The following is an 18,589-nucleotide window of genomic DNA, read 5'->3' on the forward strand; positions in this document are numbered from 1 at the left end:
AGAACTCTGAGCCAATTCAGAGAAGTTGCTTTCTCTGAGACTATTTTTTTTCTGCACCAGAATTAAACTAATCTCTTATTACTTACATTCAAAAGTCCATTGCTAGGTATCCCAAATCTTCTCTCTTTCAATTTTGGGGGGGGGGGGGATGTTTTCTCACTTCTGCTGTTAAACAACTGGGAATTGAATTCTTGTCAATCTAATGCAGTGTTTCTCAACCTTGGCAACTTTAAGATAGGTGGACTTTAACTCCCCGAATTCTGGGAGTTGAAGTTCACCCGTCTTAAAGTTGCCAAAGCTGAGAAACACTGATCTAATGCAATCAGCCAGAGGTGAAATCATAGAACCTAATTTACCATCTTCCCTGATTTATAACAAGCTGTTAAACAGCTGGTTCTTCCCAAACATCACACCGTGTGCCACTGCCTTTCCCCCACAAAGACACTGGCCTGGGGCACCCATAGCAGTTAAGTATAATATGCAGGTTGGCTGGGTGGGGAACACATTAAATCTCAGTCTTATAACCGGGGCACTGTGGACTGTTGAACTATGATTTGTAAATCCCAACTTTATGCTACATGTGAACGCAGTCACTGTAATTGCTCAGGGATGAGGATTTTCAATGTGACACTTTCTAATAAGTATGTTGGCACTTCCTGTGAAATTCCTCCTCCTCTTCTGATGAGTTTTGGCTGGTCCTACTTTTCTAGAAATCCTCCCTATTTGCCCCTCACCTCTCTCCTAAGGGCAGGATGGATATTTGATAGAAACCCAGGCTTGGGAATTTGGATGCTGGCCAAGCAGCTGCAAAATTGGAGGGGGGGGGTAGGTGGACAGGAAGATGCTTAAATTAGAGAAGTGGCAAAAGAGGAAGTTTAACTCTTCCCTTGCCAGGAAGAACGGGAGTGGCAAGAAAGTCCTTTTCTCATCATTTATCCTATTTTCTTCTGCTGGTGCTTTGAAGTGGATGTGCCTGGAAAAGAACTTGAACCTGTAGTGCAAAGAAGCCATGAAGAATAGGGCTGGAGAAAGGGGGGGGGGTCCTCATTCAATTCTGCATTAGCCCTCAGAATTGGGAATCAGTTGACCCCTGAACTGTTGAAGCAGCTCAGCATTTTCCAGTTTCAAACATTCTGTCCAGGACAGATGAAGGAAGAAAAACTGGATTCACACAATGTAACTTCTCCAGCTCATTGCTATAACACGTAGCAACAGCCACGTGTGAGCATGGCCCTCCACAAAAAGAACTACCCATAATGGCAATCACAGCTCTTCCTATATCTAGCCTGAAAGATTTCGTCCAAGTGTTAGAGGCACTAAAGAACAGTTATAGGGAGGAGAAACAACAAAAGAGGGCACTGTCTGCTTCTTAGCTTCCCCAAAGCATCTTGAGAATGGATCTTTGGTGTCATTTATCAGAACTCTGCTTATGTTTTTTTTAGGGCTAGAAGATGACCTGGTTCCTTCCAGATATTTGAAAACATTTCCATCACAGAATCATCAAGTTAGAGGGGACAATGCAGGCCAGCCTTTTTCAGTCTGGATGCTCTCCAAATACATAGTCATCAAGTCGTAGGATTCCCCAGTCAAAATGGGCAATGCAAAGATTTCTGAGATTTTGTCCGTACATCTGAAGGATGCCACGAAGAGAAAGTAACACCAGTGGCACAATCAGTAGCAGGACTTTCGAAATAAGTTTTACTGAACTCAATCCAAATAGATGCATTATTACATGGCAATCAAGATCACAAATCAGCTAGCTACAAACATCTCCACCCATAAGCATTTATGTTTCTTTGGTTACAAAAAGTATTTGGGTGTATTGAGAGAGAAGGAGAGATAATTATTTATGAATTATATGATTATGGCATTTAAAATAACAATTTAGAGGTTCAATTTATAGCACGAGCACAAAAATAAAACAATCCATGCAGAGTTTAAATTACCTATTATTCTCTTGTGCAATGAAGTTAATTATGATGCTACGAATTTCTGTTTAGTACTGCTACTACAGCAATTACAAAATTAAATGTTGTCTGTGATGTGTAAAAGTGTCATAGTAAAGGCAGTATCTACCTGAGTAAATTAAAAGATGTGCGCTTGTGAATTATCTTCCTCCATATCCAGCTGAGTATTGAAATATTTTTCTTCTGCATTTTCAGAATCAGTCTAGGAGAACCAGGGCTTTGGAGGGAAGCGGCTTTAGAAGAACCTGCCTCTGGCACAGAGGGAAAGTGGGACCAATGAAGGGGCAAGGAAAGCTTTAATTTCATATACAGGTAGTCCTCAGCTTAAGAACAAGTTCCGTTCCCAAGGTCTGCCCTTAAGTTGAATTTGTACAAGCCGGAACAATATTATTGTATAAGTAGTTTGTGTAATGAACTTGAACCATTGTGCATTTAATTCGAACCATTGTGCATTTAACTCGAATCATTGTGTATTTAACTCAAATTTTGCTACAATAGGCTCCATTCTTAACTATGAGTCATCCTTAAATCGGGAGTTCTTAACCTGGGGACTCCCTGCATCTCCTTGGGATCTCAAATCAGACAAGATCACCGTTTGTCCCTGTGTAGCAATCCTCATCAAGGCTGTTGCTTTCCTGTGGCTAATGGTAGTTTGTTCTCTCCCCAGCTGGCCAGTGGCAAAAAATAGACTCCAGTTAGGCAGACAATGTTTAAGGGGCCAGGTGCACTCCACACCTTACCCTCCTGTCCCTGATGGGATATAAAATGACAGTAACACACCTGGAAAGGGATCTTGGGGTTATCACAGCGAGATTACTGAGATGTCAGGTTAGTGTGGCTGCTGTGAAGAGAAGCCACATCCTATACTGGAGAGGAGGAACATTAAGAAGCGAATCCAGAAAAAAAGGGCCGTGACCCTAACACTTTCAAACCAATCCATCTTGCAAGCACACTTAATTCTCGGCCTCAAAGGTAATACTGTTAAACTGAAAAAGCTACAAAAGGATGCAACCAAAATACTCATCTCCCTTAGAAAGAAACACTTGGATATACAGAAGCATGGTGTAGGTACAATACCAGAATCATGGTGATTTGATCCACACAGGAGCCACTAGAGCAGTGTTTGTCAACCTTGGCATCTTTAAGATGTGTGGACTTCAACTCCCAGAATTCCCCAGCCAGCCATGCTGGCTGGGGAATTCTGGGAGTTGAAGTCCACACATCTTAAAGATGCCAAGGTTGACAAACACTGCAGTAGAGCATCTCTGACAGATGAGCAACTGCGGTGCCCAAAATTGGACCCAATACTCCACATGGAATCTGAGCAGGGTGAAGTAGAGTGGAACCATTATTTTCCGTTAGTTAGACTCTACACAGCTGATCATGAACCCCAAAACAACATTTGCCTTTTTAGCTGCTGCATCATGGTCCGGCTCATGTTTAACTCGTGGTAGGCAAGGTTCTCTCCCTCCCTTATCAAGAGAAGTTGAATTGTGAGAGATTCTGAACAGGCAAGAAGAACCTCTTTGCTTGGAACATTAATCAAACCGCAGAAGCCTGGACAGTTTTAAAAGGGGACTAGAAAAATTAATAGACATAAAGCTGCCAGTACCCATGACAGCTACACACCTCCTCCAGTATCAAAGACAATATGCTTCTCAGTGCCAAATGCTCAGGAACACAAGAGGAAGAATGCTTTTATATTGAAAAACCTCTATTGGGGTCTATTACCTCAATTACAAAAACAGAATTTTGGACTTCATCCACCTCTATACCAGTTTTAGTAACTCTTTCTCTGGGATCAACAAAGCAGATCATTCATAAGCTAGATCAGGAGTGACCTGTGGGCAGAATCAGGCCCCCAGTATCTATCAGTGAAGAGTGACTGATTCTAAGCTGGCTGGCCAGCTGCCATCCAGTCTTTCCAACAGAAAGGGTCCTATGAGTTCCCTCTGGGAACCAACGGGGCAGTGCGGCTGAATGGTGGTCATAAATCCTAGGCATATTGCGCTGAGCTTGGTACAACCTCTTGAGCGAGGTCTTTAAAAACAGAGCAGCCAAGGGGAACCACGTGAGAGCCATATCTGCCTTCTAAGTTAAGTCTATGAGTCCGGCAAGTACACGGGTAGAGACTGTTCCATAGGAGAGTATGTCTTCCTTATAACTGGTGAGCCTCTACAGGATAATGGAGAAGTTAAAGAATATCATTTGCCCTATCGAAAGGTAATCCACCCAGAGTTCTCACTCCAGGCACAAATGACCAGGCTCAAATTATCCTATTTTGGACACATTCTGCAAAGACCCAGCTCTCTGCAGAAGGCAATAATGCTGGGAAAGGTGGAAGGAAAGAGAAGAAGGGGACGACCAGCAGCAAAGGGGATGGACTCAGTTACAGTGGCGATGGGGGCACAGTTGGAAGACCTGAAAGACCAAGTGAGGGACAGATCATCATGGAGAAAAGCTATCTACTGTATGTGGTCGCTAAGAGTCGACAATGAATTGATGGCACATAATCAATCAATCAATCAATCAATATCAAAAGGTAATTCTGTTCTCAAGTCTTCCAGCTGGCCAATGCTCCTCTGACCAGTACCAGAGCCAATTTTCCTTGTATGAGATGATGGAAGAGAAAATCCAGCCCTACGTGCAGAGTAAAATGGTACAGCATCTGTTATGACGTTGACAAAGCCATGTTAGTCTCGGTCAGCTTAACCCACAGCCCCCAAAGGCCTTGGGTTTGCCCCCCCCCCCACAATGGTACCAAATTATACCTGTAATATGACAGAGGGGGAACATGAATGAATGCATGACTAGAAATCAGCTGTTTACTTTTAATTACATTTAAAAGAAAATGAAAGAAAAACAAATTGTAGTGAAGAAAACAGGAGGCAGGAGTATTAGGTACGTTTGCCAATTTGAGTTGACCAAGTATAAATAAATAAAATAAATGAATGAGTGAATGAATGAATGAATGAATGAATGAATAAATAAATAAATAGGTGGGATAAAAGTCTAATCATCATCCTCGTCATCCTCCTTGGTATTCCTTCCTAGTTTTTGGAGTATATCCCCCAGCAAACTTCTTAAAGGACATGGGGGATCATCAGCTTGGAAAACAAGGTGACTGGGAGTTATGGAAATGCCTGACTGACAAATTGTCTGGGAATCCCATCCAAAACCTTCTGAATTCCATGCACAGGGTGTGCCAAAAGTGGGACCCCAAAGGCCAATTGCATGTTTTATTCATTTTTTTTTCCAGAGAAAATGTTACTGTACTTAGGATGTCCAAAAGTCATGCCTCAAACAAATAAGGAAGTATTTAGAAGAAAATGGCAATCAATTCAAACATTTAATAATAAACTGTCTATGGGCCCTGACTTTTGTACAGATTTTCACCCATATGCGGTGAATGCGCACTTACCGCTGAGAGCTGGACGCAGCTAGAGCTGACATCGTATTCTATATAGGCCACCTCCCTGCCATCGTCCGTTTTCCCGTCCTTGGTATAACAAAGGTCCCTGGTCTGAGTTATGAAGTGGTCTACTTCCTCCATTGGATAAACACAGAGTGCAGATTCTTCACTCAGCTTCCCCAAAGAAGCCTGCCACGCAGAAAAGGTCACAAAAAGCGCATCTCCAACATCTTCTTCTCCCCCTGCCTGTGCAACATAGGCTGCCTGCAAGAGGCTGTAGGTCTTCTCTTGGTTCCGGCAGATCATGGGCAGCTCCACATAGGAGTAATAGTGGGAGTCGTCCAGACAGATTCTAGAAATGTAGGTCTTGTACTCACGGGACTGAGACTTGAGATCACGCCGGTAGAACAGGAAGTAGACACTGGAACCATGAGTGAAAGATTTGATAAAATGGTGGCTATATTCTGAGAGTCGACCCACAGCCAGCTTTGCTGTTTCCTCATAGGAAAAGATGGAGTGGGAGTCCGGCCCTGACACCTCTCCTGGATGGGCCCTGAGATTGCGAGTTGTAATGGGGGGAATGCTACCTCCGACGCCCCTACTAGTATATCCTCGGCCAACAAACAGAAGTGGCACATTTTCTTTGGAGTATCCTACCAGCCCCACGGTGGAAATATTGGGGTCATTTGCTACCACATATTGAGTGTCTCCTGGTGTCCGGGGTTGGAAGAGGACATGTTTAATGAAGCCAAGACTCCTCTTCTCACAGATTCCCTGCCACACACTGCCACAAACAATGAGTTCCTTCTCCAGCGAGTTGATCAGCAGGAGTTTGTTGTAGTTGTCTGTCTCCTGAGCTTGGGGACAGTCCTGCTTGAAAACAGGAGGAAGACAGTCCTTGCTGTCCAAGATTGGACCCATGGAAACTGCTTCTTCCACCACCAGGTCCGGGGTCAGCTGAAAAAGGAAATTTGTAGCCCCCAGATACAGAGTCCCTGAATCAGGATCCATAATCAAGTGAATAAATTTGGTGGCATTGTGTGAAAAGGTGGCATACTGTCGTTCCTGTGAAATTGCTGGCCCCAGGAAGCACAGAACAGGGAGAAGGAATGCCCCCAGAGGCATCATACTTATCCTACAAGAGAGAAAATGACAAAAGCATAGTTATTTTTTGAAATTTTGCATAACATAAAGAGGCTGTAAGATTGAAAAACTCTTTCATAAAGTAATATCCAAATTCTATTTTGCATTTCCATAAACAATCAAAGGAGATTATGCTCATTCGTAAGTTTCTGTGTATTATCTGCCATCTCCTTGGAGAAAAATCTCCTTTGAACATCTTAAGAGGAAAGAAGAATATAAATGTAATCAATACAATTTACCAGATATAAATGTAATTATTATTGCTTTATTATTTATATATACATATATTATTATTATAAATTGCAATTATGATTAAAACACAATTCTTTCAAAGCTGGAGGATTAAGACCATACCACATGCAATTCTTATCTTGGCAGCAGTAATTCAAACAGATTATGATGTTCATATCTAACTACATCCTCCACATATTGGAGCAATATAATCAACAAAGTGTGTGGGAGAGAGTAATTATCAAACCACATACAGTAGTATTTTCCTAAAAAAGTCATAATCATAGTTTCACAACCTATTCTCAACTACTAAAGTGTGGGTCTTCTAGTAATTAGTCCTGCATGGACTTAGAGAAGTTAAGAACCAGAACTGAAGCAAGTTCATATGCGAATGATTGTATTGGCGTATTTTCTGTTGAAAGGGTGTATGGTAGATATTTTTTATTTATTCTACAAATAGGATGGGCAGTCTCTGGAGGGGAATCACACAATAATTTCACCCTTAATTTTTAGAAAGAGTGGGGCAATGATGCAAAGACGTCATGCAAAACTCATAAGTAGGGCTAGATTTGTTTCTTTTTCCACTGACTACAAGATACTTTTTCTCTCTTTCAAAGCACATGCAATGCACTCATAAAATCTAAACTTGCCAGGGAAGGATTACCTTGTATAGTCAAGGAGTTTTGAACCAAAATTTGCAAAGCCAGTGAAGGTGAGAAGAAACCATGGCAGTCTTGCTCTACAACTACTGTTCCCACCCCCCTGACTTTGGCTCTGCTGGCTAGGGCTGATGGGAAATGAAGTCCAACATCCTGAGGGCCACCGAGCTCTCCACCCCATCCCCACAATTCCCCATCTCTGCCCTTTAAAGTGAACAAAATGGTTGTGTTCACACAATGTACTGAACACAATAAAGTCAAAAAAATGCTCTGTCCACATAGCATGCTGTGTCTGAAAAACTGTTCTAATATAGGATCATGACTGCATTCTCAAAAAGTGGGTCATGACACACACACCCTGGGAACTGCAAGCAATTTAGAGAGGACACAATTAAAAAAAAATGGCTTGCACAAAGCAGCAGCATTGTCAAAACTCATTTCAAACTTTGCCTGCGCAAGCTTGCAGTGCACAGCTGCAGTACTGCAAAGTTTGAGAGACTCTGTGGTACCAAAACTAAAATGTTATTATTAAAAGGTTCTGGTATGCTTATTTCTTGCCCAACCCTAGTTCCAATGAAATCATAGCTTTTGTCCATGGACGAATCACACAAATTCATTTGTCATTTAAAGGGCTTTAAAGTCTGATAATCCCTACTCAGATGTGATGGCCTGGTTCACACAGCGTGTTATGACCATGCTTGGATTCACCCAACTCACTGAATCACAAACTACCTAACCTTGTTTCGTTCTAGTTTAGTATGTTGTGCAAATTGAACCACTAAGTCAGGGTTATGTTAATGACCAAAAGATAAGAAAATGAAATAATAGAGTAGACTCTACAGAATAAGAAAGCAATTTATAGTACTCAGTAAAGCAGGGAGGGGGCTTGCCAGAGAATGGTGAGAATGAAGAAGGCTTCTCAGGAAGAAGGAAACTTGGGGCTCTCCACCATCCAGCTTTCCAAAAATGAGTCCAGCAAATAACAGCTCCAGGCCTGTGCAAGGGAACAATGCCACACACCCTCCCTATTCTTAATCCATCACTATGGAAACTGCCCATCAAGGCGTGAAGGGTCAACGTGGCCAGGATGGTGAAAGCAAAGTCCAGGGCTCGTGTTCCAGTGGGAATGCCTCCTGGTGCAGCCAGCACACTTGGCCTTTTCATACACACTCAGCTTGGCCAGGAGGACAAGCTCCATCAAAAAGAGGCTGGACACAGCTTTCACAGCCTGATGAAGAACAGGCTGTCCATGCCAAGCCTCCTTCTTTCAAGTTGTTTTGCTGGATCCTGTGTCCACTGATAAATAAAATCTTTCAGTTCAGGAGAAATTCATGGTCATTTCCAACAGTTCTCTCCTCTCTCGCCTCCAACAGGAGCATTAATACCTAAGCTTCTGAGATCTAGTTAACAGGTTTGTGCAATCAGTTTTGATTCCAAAATAGTGCTTCAGAGCACGTGGGAGCATTAATGTAGCATCTATATTCAACTCTTTAAAGCAGCCATGTCTTTTCAGATACCTGCACAACTGTAGCAGCTTATGCTGCTGCTGCTTTAAAGAGTTGCAGGCTGGGGCTCTGTTCACACTCTTGTCCCAATGCTGTTAAATTCCCCAACAGAGGTACAAAAATTTGAACTATTTACTAGTGGTTTGTGACTGGTTCATACCTGTAAATCAGCTGTAGTTTTGCCCATATGATTCACTCCCCATGACCCACCACAGAACTATCTAGGAAATTAATGGTATAAGGTGATACTGAATTGTTTCATATATTCTGCTCCAATTTTTGCAACATGAAACTGCTTAAATGCTGCAATACGAAAAATGCTGCAGAGATACTGGACAGAAGAGCTACTCCACCTTTTCTCCGCAGTACAACTAACCACAAGGCAATTTTACAAACTCCCTTCATTCTTAAAGACAGCTTTGCCTGTGGTGTAAAGGGCTGTTCTTTGAGAAAATCAAGTATCAAGTCCCTTGGGGGCTCAGAGAACCAGTTTCGCTGTTCTTTTCCTTCTGCCCATCTTTCTATCCACACAGTGATGGTTGACTGCTGCAATCATCGAAATTGCTGGCAATGATACAGTAACTGGATAAGTCACATATTACATTTCTACAAAAACTGCTTTGGAATTTCTACCGGGATGTCAAAATTACTTAATTGGCAAAAATAAAATAATAAGGAAAAAAGCTTTATATTAGCGCAGGGTATGCATTGAATGAAAGGGAATATCCCAAAAGAAGTTCCATGCACTTCCATGTTCCCCTTGCTGTACAGGTAGACCTTGCTTAACAACTACCTCATTTAGTGACCGTTCAAAGTTACAACAGTGCTGAAAAAGTAACTTTATGACCAGCCCTCACCTGACCAGTCCTCGCATTTACGACCGTTGCAGTGTCCTCATGGTCATGTGATTGCCATTTGCACTTCACATCCGGCTTCCAACAAGCAGAGTCAATGGAGAAGCCGGCAGTAAAATCACAAGTTGCAGTCATGTGATGTCTCACTTAACAACTCCCTGTGATTTGCTTAATGACTGCAGTGGAAGTGAACCCATCGCAGTCACATGGAGGTGATGTTTCACTTAGCAACCATGCTGCTTACCAACAGAGTTGCTGGTCCCCATTGTGTTCACTAAGCAAGGGCTATCTGTATGCTCTTCTGTCCATTGTTCGGATCCTGCAAAGCGTAGGATAGATTCTGCTTTGGTAATATGCTCAGAACCTTTTCAGGGGCAACATCAAAACTGGGAATCCCTACTTGAGCAGGCCAGGGCCCCTCTGCTGGTGCTTCACCATTTGATTAAGATTTTCCTACTTTCTACCTTCCTTCATTCCACAAGCCGAACACAATCTACTTGAAACAGTCTTGCCTCTAGTATCTCCCTCATTTTAATATTTAATGTGGGGGGGTATTTTGTATTTCTTTTAAAGGATTTTAATTTTGTATTGGTTTTCACTGATGTGAGCCACTTTGAGTGACAGTCCATAGTGGAAAGATGAGGTAGTTTAATTAACCTATCAATCTCTCAATCCCTATTCTTGGAATATCTTACACTTAGTAGGCTAAGTTACATGTAAATATACTTTGAATTAAATTCTTAAATCTCCCTTTCCCAGATATATCAATGGGCCAAACCTGCATGTCTCAGGAAATTAGCCGGTATATTACATTCATGGCACCTTTGTGCTCGAATGTGAAGGAAGGGAACAGAGTGCACCGATTATTTGTTATGTTAACAAGCAGCATTTTGTTAAGCTCTAAAATCCAGCTCCATGTGCTTGTTTTAGATAAGCAACCAAGATAGCAGAACACTCACGCTCCCTGAAGCCACGCTGGCAGGCTGCCTTGGTGCTCCCATGCCCTGATTCACATCACACACCGTGTTTAGGTGACCCAAAGAGAGGCTCTTTTGTTCAGAGGGGATATTCTCAGCCCCTGGGGATCCCCCTTGCTCCTCTGCACTGGGGCTTGAAGCCTTCCTCCCTCCTGATGGTGGTGGGAGGAGGAAGGAGAGACTGAGATGCATTTATAATAGCCAGACATTGAGGAGGTCCTGTTTAGAGTACCTTTAGAACAAAGATGGCTTCCAAGTGACCCCCTCCCCAGATATCAGGTTGATTTTCCAAAGGGGGAAGGCTTTAAGAGGTAAAATAGTTGCATTAATGCTTCAGGAACCCATTTCACTCCTCAGCTCCCCCCAAAACAAATCAAAACACTTAGATCCACTCGCTTAAATCTATCATGTTCCCTAAGCAACAGCACAAAATAGTGTGCGTGCGTATGTGTGTGTGTAATAACATTTCATCTATCTTTTTTTTCAGGTGAATTGGACAATTTGTTAAGGGGAGGTGAAGTTATAGAAGGACTCCTGCTGGATTCGCCCACAGGGTCACCAAGTCCAGCAACATCTCCCATCTCAGCGTGGCCAAGATGTTTTTCTCACATTCCAATCCGCTCTGCAATCACTTCTGCGCATGCCCTAAATTCCAGTGGCCAATTCAACCAGGTAATATGTAACCTGCCATGTCAAATGGACCCAGAGAATTAAAGTCAAGCTAATCTGTGAGATAGCTGCCTTCGCTTGGCCTTTCTTGGCCCCCTTTTCCTCACATGAACCCTCATTACGTACTAACATTAGCTGCGCTATTTTAAAAAGGGAATTTGCTATTAAAATGATGGTCCTGGGTGCAGGTTTATGTGGCTGCAATGCTATCTTTCGTGTTCTTAGGATTTCCACAAGGTTTCGTTAAGCTCCATTACTGGGCTTTGAGGAAAAACAATTAAACCACCTTTCTTTTTCTTTCTTTCTCTTGGAGCTGGCTGAATGGAAGGGTCTTGGTAAAGGAACTTAGAGAGAACAGGATGTGTCAGAAAGTTGCATCAGGCTGGTGCTGTCTTTGATAGATAGATCTGGAGGGAGAGCAGCCTGAGAAAGAAATCTCCCAATCTGGATTCATATTAATTCTATAATATAGTGTTTCTCAACCTTGGTGGGTTTAAGATGTGTGGACTTCAACTCCCAGAATCCCCCAGCCAGCAGGCTGGGGGATTCTGGGAGTTGAAGTCCACACATCTTAAACCCACCAAGGTTGAGAAACACTGCTCTAATAAATTGTATGGCAACAAGGCTAAATTCCAGTTTCCAAATCCTTTTAAACTGTTTTCTAAATTCCTTAAATCTACTCATAATTGTGCACACACAACAAGGTGAATTGTCCACAGTTATTTAGAAAGCATTAACAAGTCCAGGCAGCTAGAGACACAACATATCTCCTACCTTTAAAGACACAATTATCATCTATAATTCCGTAGCATTAATAGCTACCTGTGAAGGTTTCAAAGAAATTACTTTGCGCATGTTTATCCCAGCAACAACATAGAAAGAAAAACAGTCGCAAATATTTGGCAGAATTGAAGATGCTTAAAAGTTTAGCTCTCACAGAGGGCAAAGCAGGAGAATTCTCCTGTTTAGCTCTGGCAGAGGGATGACATGATACGAGCCGTTGCCAAGAAGGAAGTGCAAGAAGAGAAGACAATAAAGAGCAGGAAAGAAGATGGAGAAAAGAGGATGTGAGGGAAGGTATAAAATATGAAAGGTCATAGTAATGCTGCTTATTCTGACAGGAAACATATTTTCCACAGACTCTGAAGAATACAGCACAAAGAAGCTTTGGATAAACAACCAAAAGCTTGTGCCGTTGCCATAAATGGAATTGTAAGGCTCCTGGCCTGGGCTACAAAGCAGCAGATCATGTGGAAGACCTCCTAAATCAGGTTGCTTCCTATTGTATAGAACAGTGTGGTCCAAACTTGGCCACTTTAAGATGAGTGGACTTCAATCATCTTAAAGTGGCCAAGTTTGGACAACACTGGTATAGAAGGATTCCATAAATCCATTGCTCCCTGCACTGATTAAACTAGAGGAAACAGACTTGAACCTTAAACTTCACCGTGGTGGGCTTGTGTTTCGTATGCAGTTAGATCAGGAGTTGGATTATATTTTCCTGAAGTCTGAAGCAGGGCTGGACGACCTTTCTGCCCCCAGAGCCTGCCTGCAGTGATGAGTGTGGACTCGTCCCCACAGAGGAGGGAGCGCAGCCAAAGCAGGACCTGGGCAGGCTGGAGGCACGGGCAGAGCCACCATCCCCTTCACTTAGCACGCATAACCTTCTGTTATGCAATCACAGACATACATGTGCAAACATGCAGCCTAAGATAAGAATATAAGAAGAGTCCTGATAGATCAAGCCTAGGGTTCTTTTGCCCCTATGATTCCTTCCCCATGTCACACCACAGAACTATATAGGAAATCAAAGATGTAAGTATTAACTTGACTCCTGGCAACTGCCTGACTAGTTCCCGCAGTTTTCTTGGCAAGATTTTCGGAAGTGGTTTGCCCTTGCCTCCTCCTTCCTAGGGCTGAGAGGGAGTGACTGGCCCAAAGTCCCCCAATCAGCTTCATGCCTAAGGTGGGACTAGAACTCATGGTCTCCCGGTTTCATGCCTGATGCCTTCACCACTAGACCAAACTGGCTCATCTGGGATTTTCTGTATGCTACGCATCTGCTCCACCCACATCCCACCCCAGCAAGGCACCTCCTTCTGTGTTGTGCTTTTCTCATTCCCAAGAGTGCCGTTTCTAATGTGTGTAGAACAAGGTTTTGCTGGGCCATATGAAAGTGAACTATAGATTGGGCAAGCCTTGGTTAACAGCTTAATATCTTCTGCAAAAGAGACATTTACTTCCCTTAAATCCAAGCTGCTTCAGGATGGTGGGAGTTGCAATTTCACATCCTCTTTTATGAATTGTGTCTTGCATTCTTCTCCATCCAATGCCATTTTCCCTGCTTATTTATCAGGTTTATATAGCCGCTCATCTCACAGAAAAGAGACTCTAGGCAGCACACAATAAGAAGTCATAAAAATATTAAAACAAGTACAATTAAAAGACATCAACGCTATTATTAATAACAAGATAGTTGAGAAAATCAAAGTTAAAAACAATGCAGCCATCTCATTAAATCGCCATTTCCTTGGGATCCCCACACCTGCTGACACAGCCATATTTTGAAGGACGTCCGGAAGGATATCAAGGATGAAATCAGTCTCAACTTGGGGCAGGGGGTGTGATGTTCCACACAGTGGGTGCCATGGCAGAAAAGGGCCATCTCCTGGGCTCTGCCAGATGAAACACTTTCGCAGATGAGACCCACAACACACCTCTTCTGCCAGACCTGATGGGACAGGCTGATGTAATCGGGTGGAGACAGTACCTCAAATAACCCGGCCCCATGCCATGAAGGGCTTTAAAGGTCAAAACCAAACCATGAGTTGGGCCTGGAAGCAGACTGTCAACCAATGCAGCTCATGGAGCAGAGGTGTAACATGTGCCGCTTTAGGGGCACACATAACTGCCCTCACCACTGCATTCTGCACCTGCTGAAGCTTCCGAACACTCTTTAAGGGTAGCTCCATGTATACCACATTACAGTAGCCCACTTGGGAGGTGACCAGGGCATGAGTGACCATGAGCAGAGCCTCCTGGTCCAGGAACGGGCACAACTGGCACACAACATGAAGCTGTGCAAAGGCCTTCCTAGCCATGACTGCCACCTGCTTGTGACTGACAGAAGAATCTCTGTTGGGAATTGCTTGGATAGTAAGTCTACTGTATGTTCCTTCTGCTGATCTGGGAAGAGTAGTCACTTTTGAAGCCTGTGCCTTACTCCCTAAACTTGCTTTTAAAAGTGCACACCTTGAGATATCCACCCCAGGAACACACCCTGCTTAATGGGCGCTGACAGTGGCTCTGAGGTGATCCACACCCTCTTTGGGAGTTCACCAGTAGATAGGTAGGCAGTTATACAGAATGTACTGACCACTTAAAATCAGCACAGGAATCCAGAGAAAGATGGGGAGGCAAAGGCAAGATCAGACAGGGTTTGTTTTAGTTTATCTTCTCCATACTGTACTATAGATGCTATGGAACAGCTTTGAGGACTCTGGATGAAAATTGGAGTATTAATATATTAAATAAAACAGTTTAAGTAAATCAGAGAATCCAGACTTTTTCCGCATACTGATCAGATTATTTTAAAAAAAGAGTAGAACATGCCATTTTCACTCAATAAGAATAAGCTTCCTAACTTTTGTTTGCCAAAACCTTTCCTGAAAAATAGAAGAATTTACAACCTTCCATCTTTCAAAAGTGTAGGTAGCAAAAAAAACTTCTTCTTGCACTATTGCCCTACATAATTTCCAGATGCTCTGATAATCCCATCTTCATAATAGCTAGCAGAAAGGGATAGTGATGGATAATCTACAAATACATCTGCAAATGCTGTTGGAACTGGATAATCTGAATACTAGCTCCACTGACCCTGAATTTTTCTCCTCTTGGCTATTCATCGTTGGTGTTTGTGTGTATATGTGTGTGTGGATTGCAAAGATTGATTAACGTCAATAGTTTCTCCTTTGAAATACTCATTAATTCTTCTTCATCAGGAAGATAATACTGTACAGTTTATTTTTACATTTATTGTCCCCAAGAAAATTTCCTGCCCTACACAGCTAAAATACCACTCCCCCATTCATTGTATTTAATCTGGAGTGCAACAGAAGGCGATGAAGGATTAATTGCTTCTGCCAGAGAAGCCTGTATCACTTGTCAGGGAACATCTGAGCTGCAAAGGAGACTTGTTGAGCTACTTCTGATTAATTTTGTTTTAAAACTGGAATGTACATTAATTGGTATTGGATTGCCCTTCTCTGCTGTCTTGCTATCCAAGAAGTAAAATAGGCAGAAGATACACATTCTTCTCATCTCTTCATCACTACCAGAAATTCTAATCTCAGTTCTGCATTAAAAGATTGATCTGATTCCTCTTCTATTATCTGCCTAAGCAACCTCTCCTAAGCCCTATTGACTACATGAGGCAATAGAGGATAATGCCTCCCCTTCCAAACTAGGTTTCATGTTATTCGTTAATAATCACAATAATATTTGATAACCAGAGAAGCAAGCGACAGACTAATGCCACCATTTCAGCACAGTCTTCCCCAACTCAGCTCCCTCCAGACTGGAAGTTCCAGTTCTAATACTTTTGGGGAAGAGCAGGTTAGATATATTCCTAAAGGCTTCCCAAATGGTTTTTACTCCTAAAGCTAAAAGTGGTGAAGGCTGTTGATGCAATTATGTTGGCATCTGGTGCTTTGAAAGGGCGACCTACTTCTTCCCATAGAGACAAACCATTCCTATGCATGGTGTTACTTCTGTCCTAGAGCCCCTATGAGTCTCTTTCTCCTGTCCATTTAAGACTAATCTTTTTATCTCTCTTTTCATCCCCGATACATTCCAAGGCACTGTTTTTCATACTTTGTCCCTCTTTTTTGTTTTGGTTTTTTAAATGCTTTCAATTTTTCTTATTCCAATTCTTTGGCTGAGTTGACACCACATTTCTAGGCTGGTTACTGAATTAATTCATTTTCTGGGTTTGCGCAATAAGTTGAAGTATATTCCGTCTGAGCGGGCAGAGATTGTGTAGTTATGTTAACCCATTGAAAAAAACAAAATTAAAACTATCCAAACTTAGCATACTGTTCATATGTGATTATTAGATTTTTAATGACTTGGTTAATGTTGGCTAAACCCAGCCACTACGTCACTCTTTAGCTGTGTTATCTGTATTTAAAACTACTCACTTTTTCTTAAAATGTAGTTGCTCTTGCTTTATTTTTTTGCTGTTTATACTGAGTTTTTCTCCTTTTTGGAGTGTCAATGAAATATATGAAAACCCTCTCACCCTTTCAATGTAACTAAAGGTAAATCAGCCAGCAACAGAATTAAGGAACCATTGATCACCACTTGATTCTGTTCTTTCTCTTTTAAAAAAATTATTATTAGTTTTTTTATTAAATATTTTAAAGAAAAGGAGCAAGAAAAATAGGAAAAGAAGAAAAAACATATAAAAAAGAAATGAAAAGAAAAAAGAAGCAAAAAACATAAACAGAAAGCAGATAAACAGGGACTTTACTAGCACAGAATTGGGTTAAAAATTTCAATATTTTATTGATTAGTTTTAAGTAATGGAATGTACTATATTATTTTAAAAACTAACAATCATTGCTAAACTCCAAGTACGCACTATATAAATTTCATATAGAATTACAATAATTTCTGTCTCTTATATAAAGACTGTATGTTAAAAGAAATCCAAATTTCATGTGCCATTAAGTCATTGCCATCTCCATCAACTATATTCAGACTTTCCCATGACAATCTGACCCTAACCTGGTTTCTCAGGTCTTCCAATGGTGTGCTCTCATAACCACTGTAACTGAATCTATGCACCTTGATGCTGGTCATCCTCTTCTTCTCTTTCCTTCCATTATTCCCAGCACTAGAGCCTCTTCCAGAGAGCCGGGTCTTTGCATAACATGTCCGAAGTAGGACAATTTCAGCCTGGTCATTTGTGTCTCGAGTGAGAACTCTGGGTTGATTTGTTCAATGGTCCTTTGGTTTGTTTTCTTGGCTGTCCACAGTATTCTCAGGAGTCTTCTCCAACATCACAGTTCAAAGTTTCTTGACTGTTTGTTCTTTTATTGTTGAGGGTTGATCCTAAAAGGCAGAAGCTATCCACCACTTTGATATCTTGTCAATTCTAAGGCTGGTTGTTCTACTACTTATCATTAGTTTTGTCTTCTTTATACTTAATTTTAGTCCCACTTTTTCACTGTGCTGCTTGACTTTTAGTACTAGGAGTTGCAGATCCTTTGCATTTTTGGCTATCAGGGTAGCATTATCGCATAGCACAGGTTATTGATGTTTCTTCCTCAGATTTTAAAATCATGCTCATCTTCTTCCAATCCAGCTTCCCTTAGTATATATTCCGCATATAGGTTGAATAAATAAGGGGAGTATGCATCCTTGTCACACTCCTTTGCCAACTTGGAGCCAGTCTGTTTTGCCATGTTCTGTTCATACTGTGTTTCCTGACCTGTATAGAAGTTTCTCACAAGGAACAGGAGATGTTCTGTATTCCCATTTTTCTGAGCACATTCCACAGCTTGACGTGATCGACACAATCAAAGCCCTTTCTATAATCAATGAAGCACGTACTGTACTGGCTTTTTTTTGGTACCCCCAGTCACCTCAGCTTGAGGGAAAAGCCATATTTTTAATGCTCTTAAAGAGCATTAAGGTGGGAGTACAGGTAGTTCTCAACTTACAACCACAATTGGGACCGGAACTTCCGTTGCTAAGCAATGTGGTTGCTGAGTTGCACCTGATTTTATGAGCTTTTTTGCCATGTTTATTAAGCAAATCCAGCTTCCCCCATTGACGTTGCTTGTCAGAAACCCCCTGGGAAGGTCACAAACAGTGATCACATGATCTTGGGACACTGCAACCTTTGTAAATACATGCCAGTTGCCAAGCACCCAAATTTTAATTACTTGACCACAGGGATGCTGCAACGGTCGTAAGTGCAGAACCGGGTATAAGTCACTGTTTTCAGTGTCTTCATAACTACAAACGATTGTTAAACGAATGGTCGTAAATTGAGGACTACCTGTAATACAACTCTCTGGGGGGACGCTGTTCCACAGGACAGATCTCATGACAGAGTAGGCCCGCTTCCTGGGCACTGCTGGGTGAGACTGCTTAATTGACAGGAC

General features: G+C 42.0%; 1 protein-coding gene across 4 annotated transcripts in view; it reads right to left on the reverse strand.

The window, feature by feature from the left end:
* Positions 1–18,589, reverse strand: part of PLXNB1 (plexin B1) — a 130,738-nt gene that overhangs the window by 72,479 nt on the left and 39,670 nt on the right. For all 4 annotated transcript variants that reach the window (XM_088134519.1, XM_088134518.1, XM_088134517.1 and 1 more), the window contains exon 4: positions 5,389–6,514. In XM_088134519.1, coding sequence (XP_087990645.1) covers positions 5,389–6,507 — 1,119 coding nt within the window. In that variant the 5' untranslated portion in view covers positions 6,508–6,514. The remainder of the gene's footprint in view (positions 1–5,388; positions 6,515–18,589) is intronic.

The sequence above is a fragment of the Python bivittatus genome, unplaced genomic scaffold (assembly GCF_059951505.1).
Source record: "Python bivittatus isolate LINGU-HERP-01145 unplaced genomic scaffold, Pbiv_v1 ctg000080_np1212, whole genome shotgun sequence".
NCBI lineage: Eukaryota > Metazoa > Chordata > Lepidosauria > Squamata > Pythonidae > Python > Python bivittatus.